Here is a 22,954-nt window from a genome sequence, read left to right as displayed (position 1 = left end):
ATTCCATGAGTATATATATTACAGAAATTTTATGATGACTGCTGAAATTTTATATGAACTGCTACTTGTTCTCAGAGATATTGGTAATTACATTAAAGGAACACTTGGATTTTCAGAAATGCAGGATAGTCAGTGTCCTGCAAAAAGGCAAAGGAATTTGCTCTGTAGCCTTGAAAATCTTGTCATTTTTACTTTAGTACTTTGCAATTAGAGTTAGGAGAACTTGCACATTCTACCAAGATTTGGACTCTCAATTTGGGTGGGCAAAAAAAGCATGAATTTCCCACCAGTTCTGCCTCATTTCTGGTGTGTCTGCCTTTCCACATCACAATAAACAGCAGTCACTGTTTCTGTTCTACTGTCATTAATGCAATGCCATAAGGAAGATTACCAAAGAGCATTGAGAATTTCAGAACAAGAATCCAGTGATTTTGCAAATCTTGGAGATTTCCACTTTCAAAACATATATTGGTGCTTTTGATCCTTAGATATTCCACTTCTAACTTAATGCTCATTTCTGCCAGTATCAATGGGGGATCTGCTCAAATCCTGAAAAATTGCCTTTCAGAACTCCCTGTATATTCTGAATTTGGGAAAAATATTTCAGATAATCAAGGTTTTTAGTAACAGAGATATTTTTTCAACAGAGATTTTTCTCTTTTTTTAAATTGTGAGGTTTTATAAACCCTATACATGTACTTCAGCATTCAATACTCAGACTGAATTCAGCAGAGATGATGCAATACAACTACTGAGTGCAGCAGCGTATCCTGTGCAACCCCTACTCCAGAGAACTTTGGACAGTACTGTAAAAGTCACCATGAAAGATTATTTATCTCCAGTGTTTTAAATTATAGCAACTTTGTAGAGGTTACTTAGATTTTTATGTTCCCTTTTGGAAGGCATTGTGTAATTCAGGTTCATTGGCACATTGGATGAGAGAGATATTTAGTTTGAAAAGTTTCCAGAGCTGTAAGTGACAAAACACAAAGGTAGAGTGCATCTACTCTCTGTTTACTTCCAATAAAGCCCCTTGCACTCCAATGTCCTCTGACATTAGAGATGGTTAAAGATAAATACATGCAATCTTATCTGATCTATGCAGCTTTGAGTATGTCTAGAACAAAATAAGAATTAGATTTCTTTAAAGATCAAATATATGGAGGACAAAGGTTTTTTCTACAGAAACCTAAGGCCCAGATTTTCTTACTGCTCTGATTACAATTTCAGCTTTATACAAAGATTTAGTCAATTATCCCCTATTGCTGGAGAATGGCAGCACCTGAACTGTGGGAACCTGGAAGACAATATGGCAGTCATTTAAAAAAACCCCAAAAAAAAAGGGAAAAAAAGGGAAAAAACCATAAGCTTGTGCCTACTTATGGGGGGCAAAATCCCAAGAATTTATGGCCTTTAGAAAAATCAAAGTAATTTCTGGATAAAAGAAATTCCCAAAATAATCTTCCTCTACAATATAAAGTAAATATTTCTCTATGAAATGCTAGAAGGGCATAGAATAAAATCATGGCTTTCAGACAGTATTAGTTCAGCATACAGCAATATAAAAATGCCAAGTAAAATCAAAAATTGCTCCTGGACTGATATCTCAGGGTGGGTAGGAAAGGCCAGGGCATTACAGATGGAGCTAGCACTGTGCTTAGGGACAAGAGTCCAGTCACAGGTCACATCTGGCTTGTTCTTGTGACACACTGGTTTCATTAGCTGGATTTTCAGCTAGCCTAACTAGAAGCTCTGCCTTCATCTGTGCAGTTCTGGTTATTAAATTAAATCTTATATAATGAATATGGACTCAATATAGGCCCAATAGTTTGCACACCTAGACCGCAATGAACTCAGTGAAAATGTTACAACTTTGTTGATGTCCCACTGTATGGTCTCACATGAGGAGAACTTGTAATTTGGTATGCTGTGTTTGTTTATTAATTTTTTTTGTCCAATCTTTGAGAAGAGACACATAGAAAAACTACTTACAGTTTTTTTCTAGCATAAAACTTTCACTTAACTTCCTGACTCAGAGTGACCCAGGTCAAACCTAAAGTTCATGCAGCCATTGGTCTCGTATTTTACCACGGCCAATGTCATTCAGCAAAGCATATCACAGCTTAATCACAACTTGCATGGTGGACCTCTACTCTTGTTCCTCTCTGAACTTGTTGTATTAAAGAGGGGAAGTCACTAGTTTTGAACTGGAATAAATGTTACGCTTTGGAATATAGAAAGAGCTATCACAAAATTAGAAAATACATCACATACTTGCCAGGGTGTAGAGTCTCTAGGGATCCTTCCTTTGGCAGTGAAAAGATAACAAGTAACAAGCAAATTATTGACCAAAGAAAGGAAAGAATTAGGTAGAATATAACATTTCCAAGAAAACATTAGCAACAAAATTATGTAAGCTTCAATAGCTGTATTATCCAATTTTTGTATAATTCACTACTTGAAATAATAGTACAGTCCTATAAATAGTTATAATTTTTGAATTGCATATTGTTATTTAGGTGAAATGTGAAAGAATTGTGACTCAGGATGTGAAAAAAGTCCTAGAATGAAAATAGCAGAAAGCTAGAATAAACAGGAAGCTTATATATGAGGAAAATAAAATACTTTCTGCTCTAGTCTAAAAGCATTCTTAGACTGAAAATAAGTAGGAAAGTGAAGGTGATTCATGAAATCCAAGGGTGAAAGACGGAAACAGAAAAAGAGACAATGGTTAGTGTTAGGGTTAGTGTTAGGGTTAAAGTATATCTTAAGGTTAAAGTATGTCTTAAATGAATAAATGATGAGGAAAACAAAACAGTGATAACTAGCATTTTTGGAAAAAATTAGACTTGTCATCCAGCATCTTTAACGCCTGCCTACAGAGATTTCAGGCCATCCTTTATAGATATGCAAAGATATTTTTTATCATTTTCCTAAGGAATTATAATAATTAACTTCTAGTTAAAATGTGTTTCTTTTAAAATTGGGGATACAATGGTACCTAAATGAGAATGCATTTAAAACACTCTCATCTGTGAGAAAACCTTTGCTTTACCTGAAACCAGAGAAATCCACTGATCTCTGTTTTGCATCTCCAGTTAGGCAAATCTGAGCAATCTGCAGAGGTGTTAACTAGAGACAAACTATTTGTGGTTAATGGAGAAATTAATGGCAGGAAGACTGCTAGAGTAGACTTTAGTGTGTAAGTCTGTAAAAAACAATTCTGCACAAGAATAGGACTGCAAAGTTATATTCCAAATAAAAAATAAACAAAACCTATTTACACATTCTGCTTTCTGCATGAGACATGAGACTCAAAGGCATTCCCTAAGGCAGACAAAAAATGTAACCCAAAATGTTAAAGTCTGAAAATGCTGTTCCAAAATATGAACTACATGAAATAACTGTGAGCTGTGAATTCTCCAAGCATTTATGTACTTAATGAAAGCAAAAAGATAATTTTATTCTATTTCTATGGCGTGGATCCATTGTGCATTAATCAGAATCCTAGCATATAAAAACAGGTTCTGTGAGACCACTAATCAGAAAAGGCAGGACTTGATGAAAAAAGGAGTTTCTTGTACCTTATAAAATGATTTGCCTGTGCAAGATATATGTTTTTCTTTGAATAATCAGAAGAGAAAAGTGGCTTCCATCCAGGGTAGAAAAGTCTAGTTTATTTATCAATTTGTTTCGGACTCAGATATTTCAAAGGGCACTGTGTTAAAAACTTTGTCCTTAAATTTGTGGTGTTGTCTAGAAGAAAAAAAAAAAAAAACAAACAATTTTTTGTTGAGATCTACTCAAGGAGAATTTTTTTCTGGATTGATAATTTTTTCCACCTTCACATTTTTGAAAAACACATGAAGGATTTTTTATCACCCTAGTATTTTCTTATCTCTGTGATCTACAAAACAAACATTATTATATTACTTCTAATGTACTTTGAACATATTAAAATGTAACCTAAGGTGGCTTGTTTTTAATGAGTGCTTTCTAGCTCTGGTAATTATTCTCATCAACCTCCTAGTAAGCAGGGCTTGGTTTGTTTTCAGAGCTACCAAGTCTGTCTTTACCTTCTGACCTGCCTTCAAGTACGTGAAGGAGTTCCCTTAGAATCTGGATACCTGCCTGCTGAGAGAAAGCAATTTTACAGGTAAGATGAGGAGGTCTTAAGCTCTGTTCTCCAGTAAGGAATTCGCAGTGTCTGCTTAGGCAGATTGTTTCAGCAGCATGTGCTTCATCAAGGTCTCAGCTCACTGAAAAGGCTTTTGGTCATAAAAATAAGTAGTGTCATTTTCTCTTTGCGATGAATTCTTTCACCCAATCATATTCCTGTATGCAAATGTACCATGGCTGGTTCAGATAAAAAGCACAAATAAAGCCAAGAGCTCAGTCAGGGCAAAAATCACTGTATTCCCTTTATACCTTATTTCACCTGTGTTTCAGGAACATCCTCGAACTTCTCAGCTGAAATCATGAAGAAACAAGGCTCAGATGGCAATCCTGCGCCAGTTATGCCAGCGCTGCCAGAACCATTAAAAGATCTGAAAATTAAGTACACCAAGGTTAGTAGCACTTGCTTTTCCTAATCTTTCTTATGCATTCACTTCAGACAGTAGGATGTGCTCATTTTAACTTTATATGAACTATGGAAGACACTGTAAATCAGTGCTTATTATGTTTATTCTGTCTGAATTCTAATTTTACACATACTAGCAAGTGATATTCAGTTAACCTTTTAACCTAATTTAAAGCACCCATGTGTGCATGCATGATAAAATTGTTCCATATTCCGCTTGGTGTGGGTGTTGTTTTTCTCCTGAAACAAATTTTCATCAGTGATAAGTTTACCAGAAGGTATAAATGGAACAAAGAAGGAAACATTTCTACTATATTATTTTTCAGAACAGTGAATTAAAACAGCAAATTAAAATGTTAGCATATTGCATTGTGTTATAATCAGATTCAAATAATTATACCAGATAAGCTTACATGGAAAGGGATGTGTGAAAACAAAACTAAAATAAAATTAATTCTGGTCACATATTTACATTAGAGAAAATGAACCTGGTTTTGAATCTGTTTTTCAAGTAAAAAAGTAGCTAATAAACTAGATATAGTCTACCAATCTAACAATGCAATATTACCATAAACTCCTTGAAATAGCAAATTCTTTCCATATAGAGTTAGAAATATACATGTAAAAAAGGTCTGAATCCAGACTTGTGCTTCCAGCTTTAAGAGACTCTTTGCTGGTTTTATAATATTGTATTGTAACACACATATCTGCTAGAACTTTGGAAAAGTGTTGATAGAAACTTTGCCCTCCGAAACATTCAGGTTTGAATTGATCAGAGAGAACCTCTTAACTCTGGAAATTCTTGGTTACTGTTCTTTTATTTTTCTTGATACCATAACAAGGGAAATAATTTTATTTTCTAGAACCACTGTTTAGTTTCTTTTCCTAAAGTAGGTATTAATCTAAATTAGTTATTTTAAATTCCATGCTATCTTTTTTTTTTTTTCTAATGGAAAAAACTTAACTATGTTCCACTACATTTCTTTCTTGAATAAATCACACAGGATCTTACTTTGTAAATATTTAACAGGAAAGATATGTAGTTCTGCCATGTAGTAGCCTGCTACTGCTCTTCCTGTCTCAAAAAAAATTTTACTCTTTGATTTTTTAGCTTTCTAAAGGAAAACAACAATATGAATTAAAACTAATATTCAAAAAACACCAAGTGATGTAACAGAATATGCAATACACAAATTCCTGTAAATATTTTCATCCTTTTAAAATATTTCGTTGTTAAGAATCTATTCTGTTTGTACAAAAAAGCAACCAAAAGACAGCCAGCATTGCTGAAAAATCTAATTTGTAGTGTGCAATCAAGTAGAGTGTCACATAATAAATATTTATCTTGCCTTGACGATAGGTACCCTTTCCTTAAAAGCTGCATACAAATTCTAACTGTGTAGAAAAGCAACGCCCTTGTTTACAAAATCTAGCACACATCTGGGGAGGCTTGATTTTTGCAATGCTTTCCTCCTCTCTTCAAATACCACACAGGATTTTCTGAAAGCCCCAGCAGTGTACTGAGGGATAGGGAGTTGGGAAAACAGAAATGTCACCCCATACACAACACTCATGCCCAAATTTAATAAGGCCTTTGCTCTCTTGTGTACCCATCCCATGCCTCTCCTGTCCCATGTAAGTTGGAACATGGAATATGGGTGACCAATAACACTGGAAGGATCAAGATGAGGGAAGCACTAATTGCTGCTTATGTATTAAACTTTCTGTCTAAATTAGCTAGAACTACGTCCTTCATCTTTGTAACCTCCAATTCATCTTTTTCTACCAGTCATCAACAAAAGGATCTGAAGAGAGAACTGCAGGAGATGTTCCAAGGACTCTGTTTATTTAACAGTCTTTCTATTTTATTTTCTATGTTTGGGATCATTTATGGCTGTTCACAAAGTTCCCTTAACTAAATGATCTATAGATCAGTATAGATATACTTCAGAATAAGCCTTTTACATATGGTATAACACTGAACACTCCTCATGAAATTTGATTTTCAGACATCAATTCAAATGTATTTTAAACACTGAAATTGGCTTGGATTTTGAACCATAAAGTAATCTTGAGTTGGTTTCATAAATAAACCTCCTTTAAAGATATCTCCATTAACCCAATGACTTTTGGTAGCTAGCTAAAAATGTGTTAGTAAATATTTTACTTAGTCAACACTGAGGAATTAGACAATGATTACTTGACAAATGCTTTCTGTCATAATACTTTCACATACACTAAACCCTGTAGTACTCCTTTAATCTGAGAAACTAAGATTAGTTAATTATTAGGTTGTCACATTGCACGACGGGAAGGGCTCAATATTCTCTTGCTCAGCCACATGTGTAATATCAGGAACTGTGGAAGGGTCAGACACTTTGAGTAAAGAAAAATTAAAAAAAAAAATTAAAGCTGAACATTAAAATGCTGCAGCCACTAGCTTCAAAAACAAAAGTCAGGCATAAAAGCTCAAAAACGTAATTGGAATATCTGGGGAAAGGTAATGAGCTATAAAGTTACTATAGAAACTGACTCTTTCTACGATCAGCTCACTTTGTGTACACAGAGTCACTAAGTGGAAAATCAAAAAAAGATACATAATATTTAATAGAAAGAGTATGTTCTCTGATTATTAGTCCATTGCAGCAGTAAAATGTAATTCCTGCATAAATAATAGCATATTGCAAGAGAGAGAAAGAAACTTACATAGAATATTTGCCAAATATAAAATTCTTCTAAGGAAAAACTTGAAGGGGAGAAAAAAAAGATTTCACACCAGCATCTGTATTGACATATTTCTTTAAAGCTTCAATTTTCATTCTTTGGTAGTACCTTAAGAAATGCCACATATTTTAATTTTATCGCTCAAAGAATACAGTGAGATTCCATGACATAATTTGAGACTAGTAAATTAGAGATTCTGGCACTTGAAATGAGACTTGTCTTGGGCACAAAATTTTAAGGCTTAGATGTATCTGTAAAATTTACTGCCAGGTAAATTCTTAGTGAGTTATTGTACTCAAGATTACCTGAGTGGCTATCACAATCTGTATAAGCAGGAGTGAACAGGTACAACAGTTATTCAGCACTGCTCACCACCTCACACTGAGTGGTGCTGAACTGCCTCCAGCATGTGTCCAGCCTCAGCCCTGGTGTCTCCTCATTGTTCCTGGCCTGTAAAAACGTGCTCTTTGTGAAATTCCCTGCTTCACAGTCCACACGAGAAAGCTTGAGACCAGTCAGATGAGCAAGGGCTCAAATCTGGTGGTTGCTTTTATCTCTGGAAAAGGATTGTCAAGAAAAGTTTTGTTATAGCCAGGGGCAGATTTAAGGTGGGAAGAAGTTTTGCTTTTTCTTATACGGTAAGTTTGGAAGAGTTTCTGATATCTAAACAGAAGATAGCTTAGGCCTTTATTTTCATGTTTTAAAAGCTATCCTTAACAGCTAAGTTAGTGAAGGTCCACTTTTTAGATAGTTCCATTACCTTTCTTGACTACATCTCTGTATGAATTATAATGTAAAATCATTATTAATGAATTATATAGAACTTCCTCCTGAACTTTCTCCTGAACAGGGAGTTTATAGAAAGATGCTGAATATGGGATCAATGGAACAGCAGAATTATTCTTTTTAAGCTGTACTTCTAAGCTATTTTGCAGAGGGACTGAAGCCTGAAACCCTGTACAGACTGCATAGCAAAAAGTTATGATTCATAAGATAATGACACCTAATGTAAAGACCCTAAAATTTCTTTCAGCAAAGCCATGGTGTTGTTTTTCAGAAGCAAAGCTGTACAGAGTAAAATGCTTTCTTCCCTTATGCAGCACAGACACCAATATGTCACTTCCCATCTAGCAGGTACTCTGAAATTAATTTAAAATTCTTTCTAAATACTCCAGAACTGAAGGAAAAGAAACCACTGAGATGACCAAAAAAAACCAACAAAAAAAGAGGGCAAAGTTCAGGTCTTGTGTCTCCACTCTCTGCACAGGTCACCTGAGTGGTGAAATCAACTGTGGAAACAAGGACAGAAATACTGTAGCCCTACAGGTAACTTCAACATCAATGGATGGTATTAGATCATTTGAACTGAAATCAATAATTTCAGAAATGCAAGATTTTATTGCCCTATGACATTGAGGAATAAAGACATCAGATGGTTTTTGAATGATGTTGCCTGTGCTTTATTTAAAATACTACGCTCGAACAGTGTACAGTCTCATCTACTGGAAATCTGTATTTCCAGTTCTACTGCAAAGAAATCTGAACAGTTGTTACTCTTTGAGTTGTTGAAATAATAACAAAAATCTTCTCTCCTAAAATTTCAGTGAAGTAAGAGTTACAAAACATCTGTAACAATATTTCTAAATCTTTGCAAAATAAATTTGTAGCCCTAAACCTGGCGGGCCGTAGGCAGTCACCACAGACAATCCAGTGCACAGCACTTCCCACAGAGGGGTAGGTCCTTTGCATTTGTGTCTGAAGAACTGACAGTGGAGTTCTGACTCACTGACAAAACACTCTAACCTATTGCAAGGTGATCCCAAGCATTGTTTTCCTCAGCAGGTCAAGGTTGTTGCTAGAGGCTGCTCTTAGCCAGTACTTCAGTGTTGCCTGGATTTAGAGCTCCACATCCTGTTTGTAGAAAACACTCCACAGCATTTTATGAGCATGGCTGCATGCACATTAATGAGTGCAGATGCCCTGAAATGTGTTAATACATCTTACATGAGAGTTTTGATATTTTTCCTCTCCCATCTTTCTTACCCCCATTTTGCAAGGCCACTATCTAGCTTATGAAAGACATACGGGTAGCTTGATTTACACAACTCTGATACAATATTGTGTGTGTGTGTGTGTGTGTATATATAGATATATATATATATGTATATATATATATATATATATCAAATATAATGAAGTTATGTTTTAAACAGGAATGGTATTAGAAACATTAATAAGAAATTAATTCTAAACTAATATTATGGGTGATATTGATTGAGGCAATAAATGTAGTATTTAAACAAGCACTTTAAATATTTCCAAAAATGGTATATTTTTCTATTATTCCTTTCACAGACAGATATGAATTTGGCATACTGTAACATCATAGCAGTGTTATGTTAATATTTACCTTTTACTTTGCCTCTTTTCTTGGCAATGGCTTTTGTCATTTTAACCACTTAACTGCTGTCTCTGTCCTTTCACCACAATTGGAATTTTGTGTGGGTATTCTTATAACTTGCTTCATCACTGATCAGAAATTTCTATGGACTTAGATATTTATTCACAGACAGCTTTTGTTAAATCAGGAGTTTTCTGGTCCATCCTGATGGTCAGAGGTGGCAATGACACAGTATGTTGCCCACATAATGACAAGCAGAAAAATACAGAACTGTATTAATATAATACAGGAATATATTAATATATTTACAGATTATTGCCATATCCATTTATGGATCTTAATTTTATCAATTTTGATAGCTATTAATAAACTATTTACCAATTACTAACAACTACTCAACCAGTTTTAATACTATGCAGAAAAATTATTCCCTGAAATCTGTCACATTTTAATAACATATGTGGTTGTGGTAGAAGGATTTATTCCTCAAGTTTCTGTGACAAAAAGCATTTATCCTACAGTTCTGGCATCTGGATACTGTTCTGCCATGTCATGAGTCACCTGTCATATACTTTGCCTACACCAAAGTATTTTCTGGTTTTCTATTTCAAAGTTCCTGTAACTTTAAGCATCAACCCTAGGTTCTTTGTCCTAGTGGAGAGTGCTAGCTGATCTCACTGCCAGACTCCAGTAACTAACTGTGGGGCAAGATGCCTTGACTCTAGAGAGAAGCACAATTTGAGCTCAAAACACCTGGTACAGTGAGTCAGAGCCTGACATGTCCTTGCAGGTGAGTACATTCGAGATCTCACACGCACGCCTAGAATGCAATGGCACTGGAAGCCACGGAGAAGGGAGGGCACCAGCCCACCACCATCAGGAGGGTGGGCTCAAGGTACTGGTAGGACAGCTTAGCATGGCACACCCGTTTCAGCACTGACTAGAACCCAGAGATCACAGAGGACCAGGCAGAGAAGGACAGGTGCTGTTAACTTTGGACTGTATACTTCATGCCCACTCCAAGTGTACACAACAATTATTAGCAACTTATCCTCCTCTTTTTAACAGCTGTGCATTTATCAGGTCTTTTCAATGGCCATTTCCTTTCTGCTTCAAGGTTAACCTACAGTTTAAAAAGATATTAAACCACTTTGATTATTTTACCAACAGTGCTCCAGAGATGGCAGGCTCTAGAGTAGGATAGATCTTGTGCATCCACAGGTAAGACCCAGGCTGTGTTTTGCTTTTGTGAACAGAGATAAGTACCTCAAATTTCAGCCAGAGGTCCTTTTGTATGTCCTAAGTACACAAAACCATCTGGGTGCAATTCTGTGCAATGTGCTCCAATATAACCCTTCTTGAGCAGGGAAATTGGACCTTATGACCCCACTGTAGTTCCTTCCAGCCTTATCCATTCCATGATTCTTTAACTCATACAATTGGCTATGACAGGGATTATTTCAGTCTTGGCTTCAATTTCAAAATATCCTGCTATTGCTCTTGTTTGTTTGGGGGGATGGTTTGGTTTGTTTTCGGTTGGGATTTTTTTTTTTTTCCTTTGGCAGGAGAGACTGGAGGTAAATCAAAGCAAAGCTAATTAAAACAGTGATATCCAGGATATTCTTAATTCAATATACTGTACTTATTAAATACAAGGACTGGTTTACTTCTGTCAAGCCATGTAACAGAAAGGGCCTGTATTGTTACCAACCCTGTGGGCACAGGAAATTCAGGTAAGTTTCCATAGGTCATTTAGGGCTGAACCTCCCTTCTACTTCACCAAGAGGAAGGACCACTTTACAGCAGCATACTTTTATGACATTAACAATGTAAAAATGCAATGTAGAGAAAGTTTTCCTCTCCAAGGGAAGTGAATTTTTAAAAACTTGTCCGGTTAAGTGTGTAAGTGATTACTCATCTCTTCAGAATAATGTAATAACAGCTATCCAGTTTTAGTTCAGACATCTATCAATCTGGCAGCTCTCAGCTATGAAAGGTAGGTTTATTCACTAAAACATAGAAGAGACAACAGCTACATATGTGTTACTAATATTGCACTGTTTCTTCCGCTGCAGATATTTATAAACAATGAATGGCATGATTCAGTCAGTGGTAAAAAATTTGCAGTCTTTAACCCTGCAACCGAAGAGAAAATCTGTGAGGTTGAAGAAGGTGACAAGGTAGGGTTTTCTTTATTGCTCTTAACTGTAATTTTAATTTCAGTTCATCTTAAAAGTAGGAAGGCAAGCAGCCATTCGTGTAATGTAGAACCACCTCAGATGGAAGTACTTCATCCTGTATACCTTCTTTCACAAACTCTTTTTTAATAAACCATGACATTTTTTGTAAAGAGGCACTGAAAAACTGATTTACCTTAGGCTCATATGAGAAAAGTTCTGAAGAAATTTTTTTGCTGATTTGTTTTAGTAATATTATTGATTCTTTTTCTTATCTGTGATAATTGACATCTAAAAAAATAGGTGGTATTTTATTTTATTTTTTTATTTTTCTGTTATGTTTTCTTCATTAAAAATTAATATAATCTTGTTCATGACACATTTATAAATGGCTTTTCCTTATAGAAAATGTAAAAAGGACGAATACCTATCATTTCCCACAAATTCTGTGAAGATGATCACTACCATGACTGTTTTTAGCTATATGTAGTCTCACTGCCCCCTACAAATATTTTGTTTTGTGAAAAACATATTGGAACATAGTCCTAAAAATTACTTTCAAGCTGATTGTGGCCTATCAAATAGTCACTAATTCCACAAAACTGACCTCCTTAAAGTATGTTGAGTCAGTGAAGCAGATGACTAATATATTGTTCAAAACTGTAAAGAAACATATTTAAAAAAAAAAAAATTATGAGATTCTGTGGTGGAAAGTTTCAGATAAATGCCATGTAATCAAAGACATAATGAAAACTTAGGCCATAATCTCTGTAGTTTTGTTGTATTAGGAGTTTTTCTTATGAACAGGATTTGTCTAGCGCTACTAATAGTTTAGATGTAAAGAAGGTAGTAGTTTTTCTTAAATAGGATAGACAGTAGTGTGCTTAACAGCATTAAAAGTACTGACCAAAGAAAGGGGTTTTTAATATATTCTGAGAAAGTAAATACAAGAAATGAAGATTTTATTTCCATGTTACGAGATGACTGTAATTGGAAATAAGGCTGGTTTTATAATTACTGGTCTGGCTCTTGCACATATATATTTAATTTTCTACTTTTCTACTTCAAAGTTAATCTTGCATCCAAAAGTGAATTTTTTCACATTTCTCACAAAATTATATATTCATTTTAGTCAAAAAATATGCCTCTCTAGAATGTTTTGTATAAGAGGTATTTTTTAAGCTTAGCATCAAAATGTTAAACAACTTTTTATCCAGTAGAACTAATGTTAAAATTGTAAGTTTGTCTGTGTTATAAGTTCACCACAAGTTATTGCCAATATAATAAGCACATGGTTTTTTAGAATGTTTTAAATTGCTGTACAGAAATTCACACAGAAATAAAATTCTCTATTGAGAAATATGCTCAGAATCATCTTCTCATTAAATCTTTCTCACTCTGGTCTGTAATCTCAACTAATAATCTTTGTCTCTAATGTTATCTAGTACTTGAGCAATGGTGACCATAAATTAGTAAGAAGGTCATAATGATGTCACATTTTAAACATTTTCTTAGAGAAACATGGCTGAGAAAGTCTGACTTTTAATTATTTCACCTGAAATTAAATAATTTTTAAAAATCTAAACACCTGAAGTTTTTCAAAGGTTTTTATTTTCTTTAATACCAGCTATCTATAAGTAGTGCTGAGACACTGATAATTTATCATCCCTAAATTAAATAACTCATAACCTGCAACTGTTCAGTTATCATTAAAAATTTTTGTATCTTTCTTTCCTTACAAGCTCTCTAACAATTCATTAAATAAAAGAGATAATACTATTCAAAACACAGGTTTGCTTTCTCTTCAATAATTTTGCAAACTAATGTGTAATGACAACTGCTATTAACTAAATTGCCTTGTGAATTGTGCAGATCTAGTAAATTACACAGCCATTATGAACCTAATATGCAAGAGGCTAGACTTCAGATAATGAGCCAAGAGATTTTAGGAATTTAATTTGTGCTTACAATAGGGTTGACAAAGGGCTGTCCATTGCCTTGGAGTGGTATTTTAAAAAACAAGAGGAGATTACAAAGAGCAGACATATATGTGGGTGGGAACTGTTTTCTTCCAGTTTGATGGCTCTTTCAAGACACATTCCTAATCCTAAAGGCCCCTAGTAATAATAAAGCAGCTCACCAAATGATCAGTTTATGTAAACTAAATGTACTTCTGTAAAAAATCTAAACTGGCTCAGAAAGGAGTTTTTATACTCACAGTGTAGATTTATGCAATGAAATTATATTTCATACAGTTGAAGAACAATCTTTTTAAATTATTTTTCATTCACAGCCCTCTATTACTTTTGTATTATTTTTCTCGGTTTTAATTATTTCTGCACTTCTAGTAGAAGGAACACCAGACAAGGTAGCTTTAATTTACGCCATTCATATTCATATGATATTTTTTCCCCTTCTCCTTTTCCAGTTGAGTCCTATTGCAAAGATGTAGAAAATTAATGATAGGGGTCACATATAGTGGTGAGGTGTTTGACAACATGCTGAAAGATTCTGAACAAAATCAATTTTTAATTGGTAGATTTCAGCTACCTGGTGTAGGTGACTGGTCAGTATTACCCTACAGTAATGGCTGTGCTATTCACATAGTTCCTTCCTATCTTTTCCAAAATTTTCTGGAAAAAGTTTTGGAAGTTCTGTGGCCTTCTGCCTCACAGGTCTGTGCTGGGCTTTCCAAGCCACTAACACACCCCACTCACAGCTTCTTAAAATTAGCTGATCACTACCAATATCAGTTAAAGATTCAAGATCTAGTTCATGTTTAAAACAATTGACTATAGTGTTGACTTAGTTGAATTTGCTGACTTAGTTAACCTTGATAATGATTTCCATGGAGGAGATACTACCAATCAGCAGGACAAAAAAATGTTTGAAAGATATCCTTCAAACACTGCATGCAAATTTCTCTAGGAAATGTGGCCTATATAGAAACTCCTTTTTATTCCTTTTTTTTTCTCAAAAATTTTTGTTTCTGACAAAAAGAAATCTAGAATAAACCTCTTTTCTATGTCGCTGTTTTCATTGGTAAATTTTACAAGAATTTTGAAATATAGAAGAATTTCAAGTACAAAAAGCCTTTTTTCAAGAAATTGTAAGTGTTTTTTCTTAAATCCTGGAACACCCTTTGCACAGACCAGTTTCATTGTAGATTTTTCTTCTATACTGGAAACCAAATGATAAGTAACAAAATATGCAACAAAAAAACATCAATGGACCAATGAATTAGCTGTATATGCAAAGACAGTGCTTAGACTTCAAAATACCTAGGCTTAGCTTTTTAAACCTGGCTTATTTTTAAAGTCATTTTATCCATAAATGTTTTTTAAAACTTTTAAAAAATAAACTTATTGATTTATTTTCCTTAATAATAAATTTGTCTTCATTTTATAAAACATCCTAACGAACAGGCTTTCTAACCTGGTCTTCATTGCCCTGTAAGATACTTTCAGATGATAAGTAATTAAGCATTTACCTTACAGACTCAGGCATCTCTTTATAAATAAAAGAGATTTTATCATTAATGTAAGTGCTTGGTGTATAGGAAGGGCTTAAAAATCTAAATTTTAAAAATAGAGTTCTTTCATGTATTTTTATTTTGGAAACTTTAAGAACCCATCTGTTTCTCATAGAATTTCACATTCCTGATATAGCAACAGAAATGTTTGAAAGAAAATAACTCATGTATTTAACATTACTGGTACTAATTTTTATATGATTGGGGTTTTTTCCTCCTACTTCAACTTTATGTCAAAACTTCTGCTAAACTTTACACATTGAACAGCAAAAAAAGGCTTATGACAGAACCAATTATTGATCACATAAGTGTTTTTGTTTTCCCCACAGGCGGACGTAGACAAGGCAGTTAAAGCAGCTAGAAAGGCTTTTGAGCTCGGATCAACCTGGCGTACAATGGATGCTTCAGAGCGAGGAAGACTCTTGAATAAACTAGCTGACTTGGTCGAAAGAGATCGTCTGATTTTAGCTGTGAGTATGATATGTGAACAAAAGGACAAGAAGAAAAGTCCTGATTTCTACAGAAAGATAAAGGAGAGTTTAACATGCCTGCTCTTCGGAAAGCTAGGCTGTCTCAACACTTGCTTTTCTTCTCTGTAGCAAAAGGACTTCTCTAAGCTGGCTTGCACTCTGGTCTATCAACACCCTATATTCACAAAGTACTTGACTATTTGATTAGCTTTAAAGTGATACTTAAACTGCCTACAACCACAGTAATTTGAATCACTGATTCTTAAGGGTACACTAACATTGATCCCATGGTTAATGCTTGTCTAAACCAGAGTCTGAATCAAGGCCTAAACTCAAATCAAAGCCTGAATCAAGGCCTAAACTCAAAGCCTGGCTCCATACTTATAGATGACACAAGTCAGAACAGCAAAAAATTTGAATTTCATTATTCTATATTTTCTTATCACTGGTCCTTCATTAATGCCAGCTTGTAAATAGTAATGCATGATAAAGCTTAAGGAGAACCAAAGACAGTGATGGAATATTTTATAAATAATGATAATATGAGTGCTGGGGAATGATGCCCTCTCCTTACAAACCACTGTGAATTGGCTATTTTATCACACTTAACAAAAGACACATAACTTGTAATGCTCTCACCTACAGATTGTGCACTAAGGCAAGAAGTGACATATAAAATAGAAATACACCCCAATTTGATAAAGGCTAGTATCCTCTCCTGCTTGTTTTAAACTCCACTTATGGTGCTATCATGAAGAGAGCACTTATAGTGCTACTCTGCTATTTCAAGCTCATTCTGAAATTAAAATTTAGGTGGGATAATTGCTTGTGCTGAAGATGAATCCTGGTTTTCTGCCAACAGCATAAATATTTAGAGAAGGAAGGGAATCCAGCATTCAGGGTGATCAGTCAGACTGATCTAGTTACAGTTTGAACTATTTAGCCATTAGCCACAAAGCACACTGTAGACAAGCTCATAATATTTAAACCAACTGCAAAGCACTGTTGCCCATTGTATAGTAGAGTTTCTCAGGAGAAACCTTGTGTGACTGGAACTTATGTCCTTTAAAATTCTAGATTTGAGTTGAGAGAGACAAAATTTAAAGACAGCTATATTCTAAATAGAGCAGTATGCCCTCTTGTCTATTAAATAATTGGATGAGCTGGCATTTCTTTCTTCATGGTACAGTCTAAAGCATTACAAATGCAAAGATGATGGAGGTACAATCTTTTTTCCACAGGAAAGATGGAACATTTAATTAGTTTTTGTTTACATTTGCCACTTTCATAATATAAAAGAATTCCCTTTCTCTTAGGCCCCTCCCAAGTCTCTATTTTATTGACTTTAGTTATATTTCCTACAACCTAATCACCTTATTAATTATTTCCCTTTTTAGAAAAGGTATGTATGAGTAACGTGCTTTCCAGATTTTGATGAAGCAAGATTTTCTCCACTCAGTTTATCCTACCTGCAAAACTAGTACTATAGAGCAACACATATTACCACAGACTATAGATCAAAATAGATGTCCAAATCTCATTGCAAAGTCATTTTTCTGTGTTCATGCATTTGACCAGGATGAAAATTATTCCATTTCAGTGCTTTATCTGTTGATAAGATGCTTCAGAAGCTCAGCAGACCTATAGATAGACAACTGAAAGAGTAAGTCAAAGCAAGGTACTGGAAGAGCTACTGAGAACTGCGTTACTTAGAAGCCAGTCTCTTGTGATGCTGAAGAGATGTACAGATTTCATAAGTTTAAGGCCAGGGAAGAATTTTCTCCCATATCCAAACAGAATGAAAACAGTGCCACATATATTGCCTGGAATGGCAAGGGCATATCTCATTTAATCAGTTCCTTGTTGCTAAGAGCCATCAAGGATTGCTGTCTTCTCTGTTTGTTCTGCTCTCATCCCAAGTATGGTATCTGAAACATGTCCGGTTAACTAAAAATGTGGACTTCACAGGGGAGTTGTTGATGAAAAAGTGCTCTTGGAGGACCAGTCTGTTGATCCATCTGGAAGTGCTAAAGAATGCCAATCTGATTACATCTTGAAATTATAGTTTAGATCTTAAAACTATAGTTTAGGGTCTTCCTGCTGAATACGTTTGTTCCTAGAATGGAAAGTCTTCAATCTCTCTGTTTTGGAAACCTTGAGGAAAATATTCTTAAAGTGTCAAAAATATGTTGACACTATTTAAGAACTGTTCATGATCTTTATGTCCCAATAGTAAAGGGGCATGGAAATTAATCCAAACCACATTCCTTAGATTTAGCTGGAAAGAACCCTATTTAGAGACTCTCTTCTGTGTAAGTATTTATTTTTCACAATGAATTTTTCTCTCTTAAGAATTCTAGATGGCTCAGATCTTTCCTTTGCACATCAAACACTCCAGGTGTATTTAGGGTATTTTTTACAAGACTTGAGTCTTGCTCATATTTTATTTGCATCAGTTATTTGCACTGTCTCCTTCCTAATCTCTTGATCTGTGCTTGCATAATATTTAACATAAAGTAGAACTGTGTAACTGATTCATATGGGAGAGATGCTTTTGAGTAAATCTTACCACTACAAATGCATTGTGATCATGCTATCTGCATAGCTAAATACAAATAAACCACCATGAAAATTTCTCACTTTGAAAGTGCTACATTCAGTTTTTCAAAATGTGTTCTTCAAAGGGGAGTTAATCTAAGTGTTTGTTCCAAAGCTGAAATCCTCAAAGTGAACTTCCAAAAGCTAAATTACAAAACACAAGCAAAAGAACCATTATCAGTATTCGATATTAACTGTTTAATTGCTGTTGTCTGCAGACAATGGAAACCATTGATGGTGGGAAGCTCTTTTCCACAGCCTATCTAATGGATTTGGGTGCCTGTATCAAAACTTTACGCTACTGTGCAGGCTGGGCTGATAAAATCCATGGGCGTACTGTTCCAATGGGTGAGTAGTTCTAAGATAACAAAGCTACAGAACTGAGGTCAACGCAAGCTGTAAATAACTGACTTTTGTCTAAAAGTTGTGCAATACAGAAAATATCTCCAATGGAAAATATTTTAGAAAGTTTATCGAAAATTTTTATCATTTTTTAAGATAGGTTATTAAAGAGTTGTCATAGTTCTCAGCTTAAACATTTAGTGTACATCTTCATATTTATTTCTTGTTCTATATACTACTAACAAGTATTGTTTATGGACCAAAAAATTTAACCTGTGTGTGCATCTAAGAAATGCAATACACTACTTTTGCATAGCAATGTATAGTTTATACAAGGCTACAATAGTGAGACCTGGGTGTCTACATATTTAAGCAAAGATTAACACAAAGAAATAATATTTACTTCAGTGATTGGATAATGTATTAGGAAAAGTACTAGCAGATAGGAATGAGGAAACAACATTTGCTAAAATAACATTCCATCCTCTTTCCCATTAAGCAGCTCTATGAAAACATTGTCTCTCTAGCTACCTACTCTCAGCAAGACAAAGAAAAGAATGGTAATAAAGAAGGAATTAAGGAAAAGGTAATAAAGAAGGAATTAAGGAACACTAGAATGATAAATGCTTCCAACTTTTTTGCCTCCTGTAGACCTCTATACTAGGTTTAATGGAACACATATTTATGTGAATCAAAGAGAGTTTTATATTTAATGGATTTGATTTAAGCTAAGATCTAATATTAAAAAATGTCTGATATGTACCTAGGATTTAAAAGAGAAGACTTTGAAAGAAAAAAAAAAAAAAGGTGATAAAAAAGAAATGAGGAATGCTTATTGGTGTGCTGTGCATACCACATTGAGAAGCAGGGTTGTCACTGCAAAAAGACAGTCAGACTGGAAAAATCAAACCTTGGAGCTATGAAGTAGACATTGAATCCAGATGTACTTTATGACTTTTGCATAGTTAAGATTTTGAAAATATCATTTATAAGTAAAATTGTGTCCAGCTAAGTTTGGTACCCTACTTTGTCATCTTTGTGATTTAACTGTTTCTCATAAATGCTTTGTCTGAATGCCTAATTTATTTCTTTTTCCCATAGATGGAAACTTTTTTACATTTACTAGACATGAGCCTATTGGGGTGTGTGGCCAAATTATTCCTGTAAGTTGGAACCATTTATGTAAACACAAATGTTCCTTGTTACAAATGGAAATGCATTTGAAATTTTGCCTATGCAAGTGCATTTGTGACACATTACTAACCAGAAATTTTCAGGTCCTGAAAATAGAGACTATCCTGACTTCTGTAATTCTGATTCATCAGTGTGCAATGAGTAACTTTGGTCCAACCTTGTCCCTCTCCTCCCTGTATATGGAGAGAAAATAAATCTCAAAAGTTTGACTTATGAAATATTTTGAAAAATTGAATTGTGTTTTTTTGAAAGTGAAAGAATTAGAAACAAACAAAAAGCAGGAGAGTGTAACATTTACAGACTATTATGTTTAAGCCTATAAACAATAAGCTCTTTAAGACCTAGAATATCTGTTATGCCCTGTACAGCATTCAGACAGCTGGATCTTTGTTTATGGCTAAGACTCAGTCACCATGATGGTGGTACGAGTTACAACACAAAGAATGTGTCCAATAAAGCTCCTGTTTGGCACATCTGAATTCCCAGTTTTGAACTTGCTCTTTTCAACTGAAGTTTCAAAAGGCCTATCTCAGTCTGATCATTCAAAACACTTGAGCAGCTCAAGTTCTAAATTTATTTGTGAAGTCTGTGTAGTTTTGGTGGGTGTCTGTGAAAACAGTTGTATGCACTAGGCTCTCCTAATGCACCCACCACCTTGCACACGGTAGTTATGAGCAGCCTCACCTGATCTGCTTGACAACTCAAGATTCTGAAAAAGTCATCTTGTCTATAAGGTCTGCTCAGACATGTGGATCCTGCTTATGTTCCCAGTATCTTTAAGCTGATTTTGAAAATTTGCTGTATCTTTAGACCACAACATTGATTCATTGCTTGAATATGTTTGTATCCAACCTTTAGGAGAGCTTGGGAAACTGCTGGTTTAGATCCTCTTGTAGGTCAGATACAAGACATTTCAAGTCAAACACTCAGTCAAGCTATGATAAAGAGCTAGAAACACTAGATGTGGCCATTTGAAATATAATTATCTCCTGGAAGTACAAGCAGCAGTTAGTACAAACAATGACTTCCCTTATAAAATGTTTAATATTTTTGAGTATATCTTCATTTTCCCTCAATTGAAATATGAAGCAACAAACTGGAATTTTCTCTATAAACCAAAACTATGAGGACTATGTGTATGTTGCAAACCGCTTTTGACAGCTCACCATTTCCACTTCCTTTCACTTATGCAGTTCCACTTTAACAATGAATATGCAGAAAACCCTGTAATCCCTCACTTTATATTATTTATGCTCCCATTATTTCTGGGGCTGGGGTGAGTCTGAAAGGAGACAAGGAGAGAAAAATAAGAAGTGTTGCATGTATATTCATCCTAGCCTTTCTGACATAATAAGTAACTCTTAACTGCTTTTTTTCCCCATTTCAAAAAGGTATCTGTTGAGCTGAGGCTCATGGCCTCAATGCCACCCATACTATAGTAAATATTCTCAAAGGGGCAAAGCTGTTTTCCCCTGGTCATGTCATCCCTCACACTGCAGAACATGGCATCCAAAGCATTCAGCTGCTCTTCAGTCAGCCTGAGCTGCTCACAACAGACAGCTGCCATTGAAACCTCCAGGGGAGAGGGCAGGGGCAGCATTATTTGTTATTACCTTCCCTCCCTTCAAAAGCTGAATTGATGATGGATGTGACCATTCAAGATAGCAAAAGTCCTAATTGCACCACTAATCCAAAAACTGCCTGTAATACTTTGTTAAGGAGTATGCTCATTGTCTCTTGAGCTTGTAACTAAAACCTTGCATCCCTTGGACTTACCCATACACAAAAATCCCCAGTTTGTACTACATGGCTTGCCAATTGTTTTTTTCAAAACATCTTCTTTCTGAAAGGAGTTCAACAAAAAGTTCAACCACCCAACTGAAAATTTGCAGTATTATAATAGAAAAAGCTAAGGTATTTTGGTGATGTATTAGAAATAGGATACACTTTCTCATCTGTCTTTCAGTGGAACTTCCCATTGGTTATGTTCATCTGGAAGATTGCCCCTGCCCTTTGTTGTGGAAACACCGTGGTTGTCAAACCAGCAGAACAAACTCCACTCAGTGCCCTTTACATGGGATCCTTAATTAAAGAGGTAAGTCACCAACAACAGGGTTATTTGCCCCTCTCAGAAGTGTAAGAGTATACTGCAGCTGAAATGCCACAAAGGTAACATAAGACAGGCTCATTGCATGCCTAGTCTTGCACTGTGGAACTTACCTTGCTGTAAACCAGTGAAACCAAACTAGGGCAAAAACGGGCATATCTTTCAGCCTAGTACACACACACAAAAAAATCCCACAACATCAATTTAGTAAACTCCATTCTTTAGTAAATATTTTTGTGTTACAAAAGCACAGTACCTCTCAGAGTCAAAAGCAAACAAGGAGTCAAGTGCAGAGTGTTTGGAGGTGGGTGGCTGTCACTATAGGACATGAAACAACATGATGCGGATTCACTGTTGCTCTAAGGTAAAAAAAAGACTTTTTATTTTTTTACTTTAATATTTACAGATTTCTAAAAGTAACAGTGGATTGGAGGGTGTAAGTTCCGCCTCTCCAATGACACTGGACAAACCAACAGTCCATCAAATTTCTCTTCTTCCATAAAGGAATGCAAAACAATAAGTTATTTGCATAAAGTGTGTGAGAAAGTTCGTTACAAGAATGTAAACATCAGAAGGCTTAGAAAAACTTAAAAATCAGGGCAACAGGTGGCAATGACTTTATTAGCACAGTTATCACATAAAAGAACCTGTTTGTACAGCTCCTTTTTTTTTTTTTTTTTTTATTGGAACAAAGTTTTCATCCACCTAAGTTTATTATTAACAGGGAGCTGTAAAATCAAGCTGGTAACTGCTGCCAAACCTGTGAATTGTCTTCACACAGAAACTGTGAGAAGACACTTTGTGCTCCTGAAAAGGGGGTGTGCCAG

The 22,954-nt window shown here is 35.0% G+C and overlaps 1 protein-coding gene across 1 annotated transcript in view; it reads left to right on the top strand.

Moving 5' to 3' along the window:
- The first annotated feature begins 4,457 nt into the window (after window positions 1-4,457).
- Window positions 4,458-22,954, top strand: part of ALDH1A1 (aldehyde dehydrogenase 1 family member A1) — a 30,345-nt gene continuing 11,848 nt past the window's right edge. The window contains exons 1-6 of the mRNA XM_041458437.1: window positions 4,458-4,568; window positions 11,783-11,887; window positions 15,746-15,886; window positions 18,703-18,832; window positions 19,928-19,989; window positions 21,987-22,115. Coding sequence (XP_041314371.1) covers window positions 4,479-4,568; window positions 11,783-11,887; window positions 15,746-15,886; window positions 18,703-18,832; window positions 19,928-19,989; window positions 21,987-22,115 — 657 coding nt within the window. The 5' untranslated portion in view covers window positions 4,458-4,478. The remainder of the gene's footprint in view (window positions 4,569-11,782; window positions 11,888-15,745; window positions 15,887-18,702; window positions 18,833-19,927; window positions 19,990-21,986; window positions 22,116-22,954) is intronic.

This window comes from Pyrgilauda ruficollis, unplaced genomic scaffold (genome assembly GCF_017590135.1).
Source record: "Pyrgilauda ruficollis isolate IOZ18807 unplaced genomic scaffold, ASM1759013v1 scaffold128, whole genome shotgun sequence".
NCBI classification, from domain to species: Eukaryota; Metazoa; Chordata; class Aves; order Passeriformes; family Passeridae; genus Pyrgilauda; species Pyrgilauda ruficollis.
Note: the sequence above shows the minus strand (reverse complement) of the source record. Positions and strands in the feature narration are given on the sequence as shown.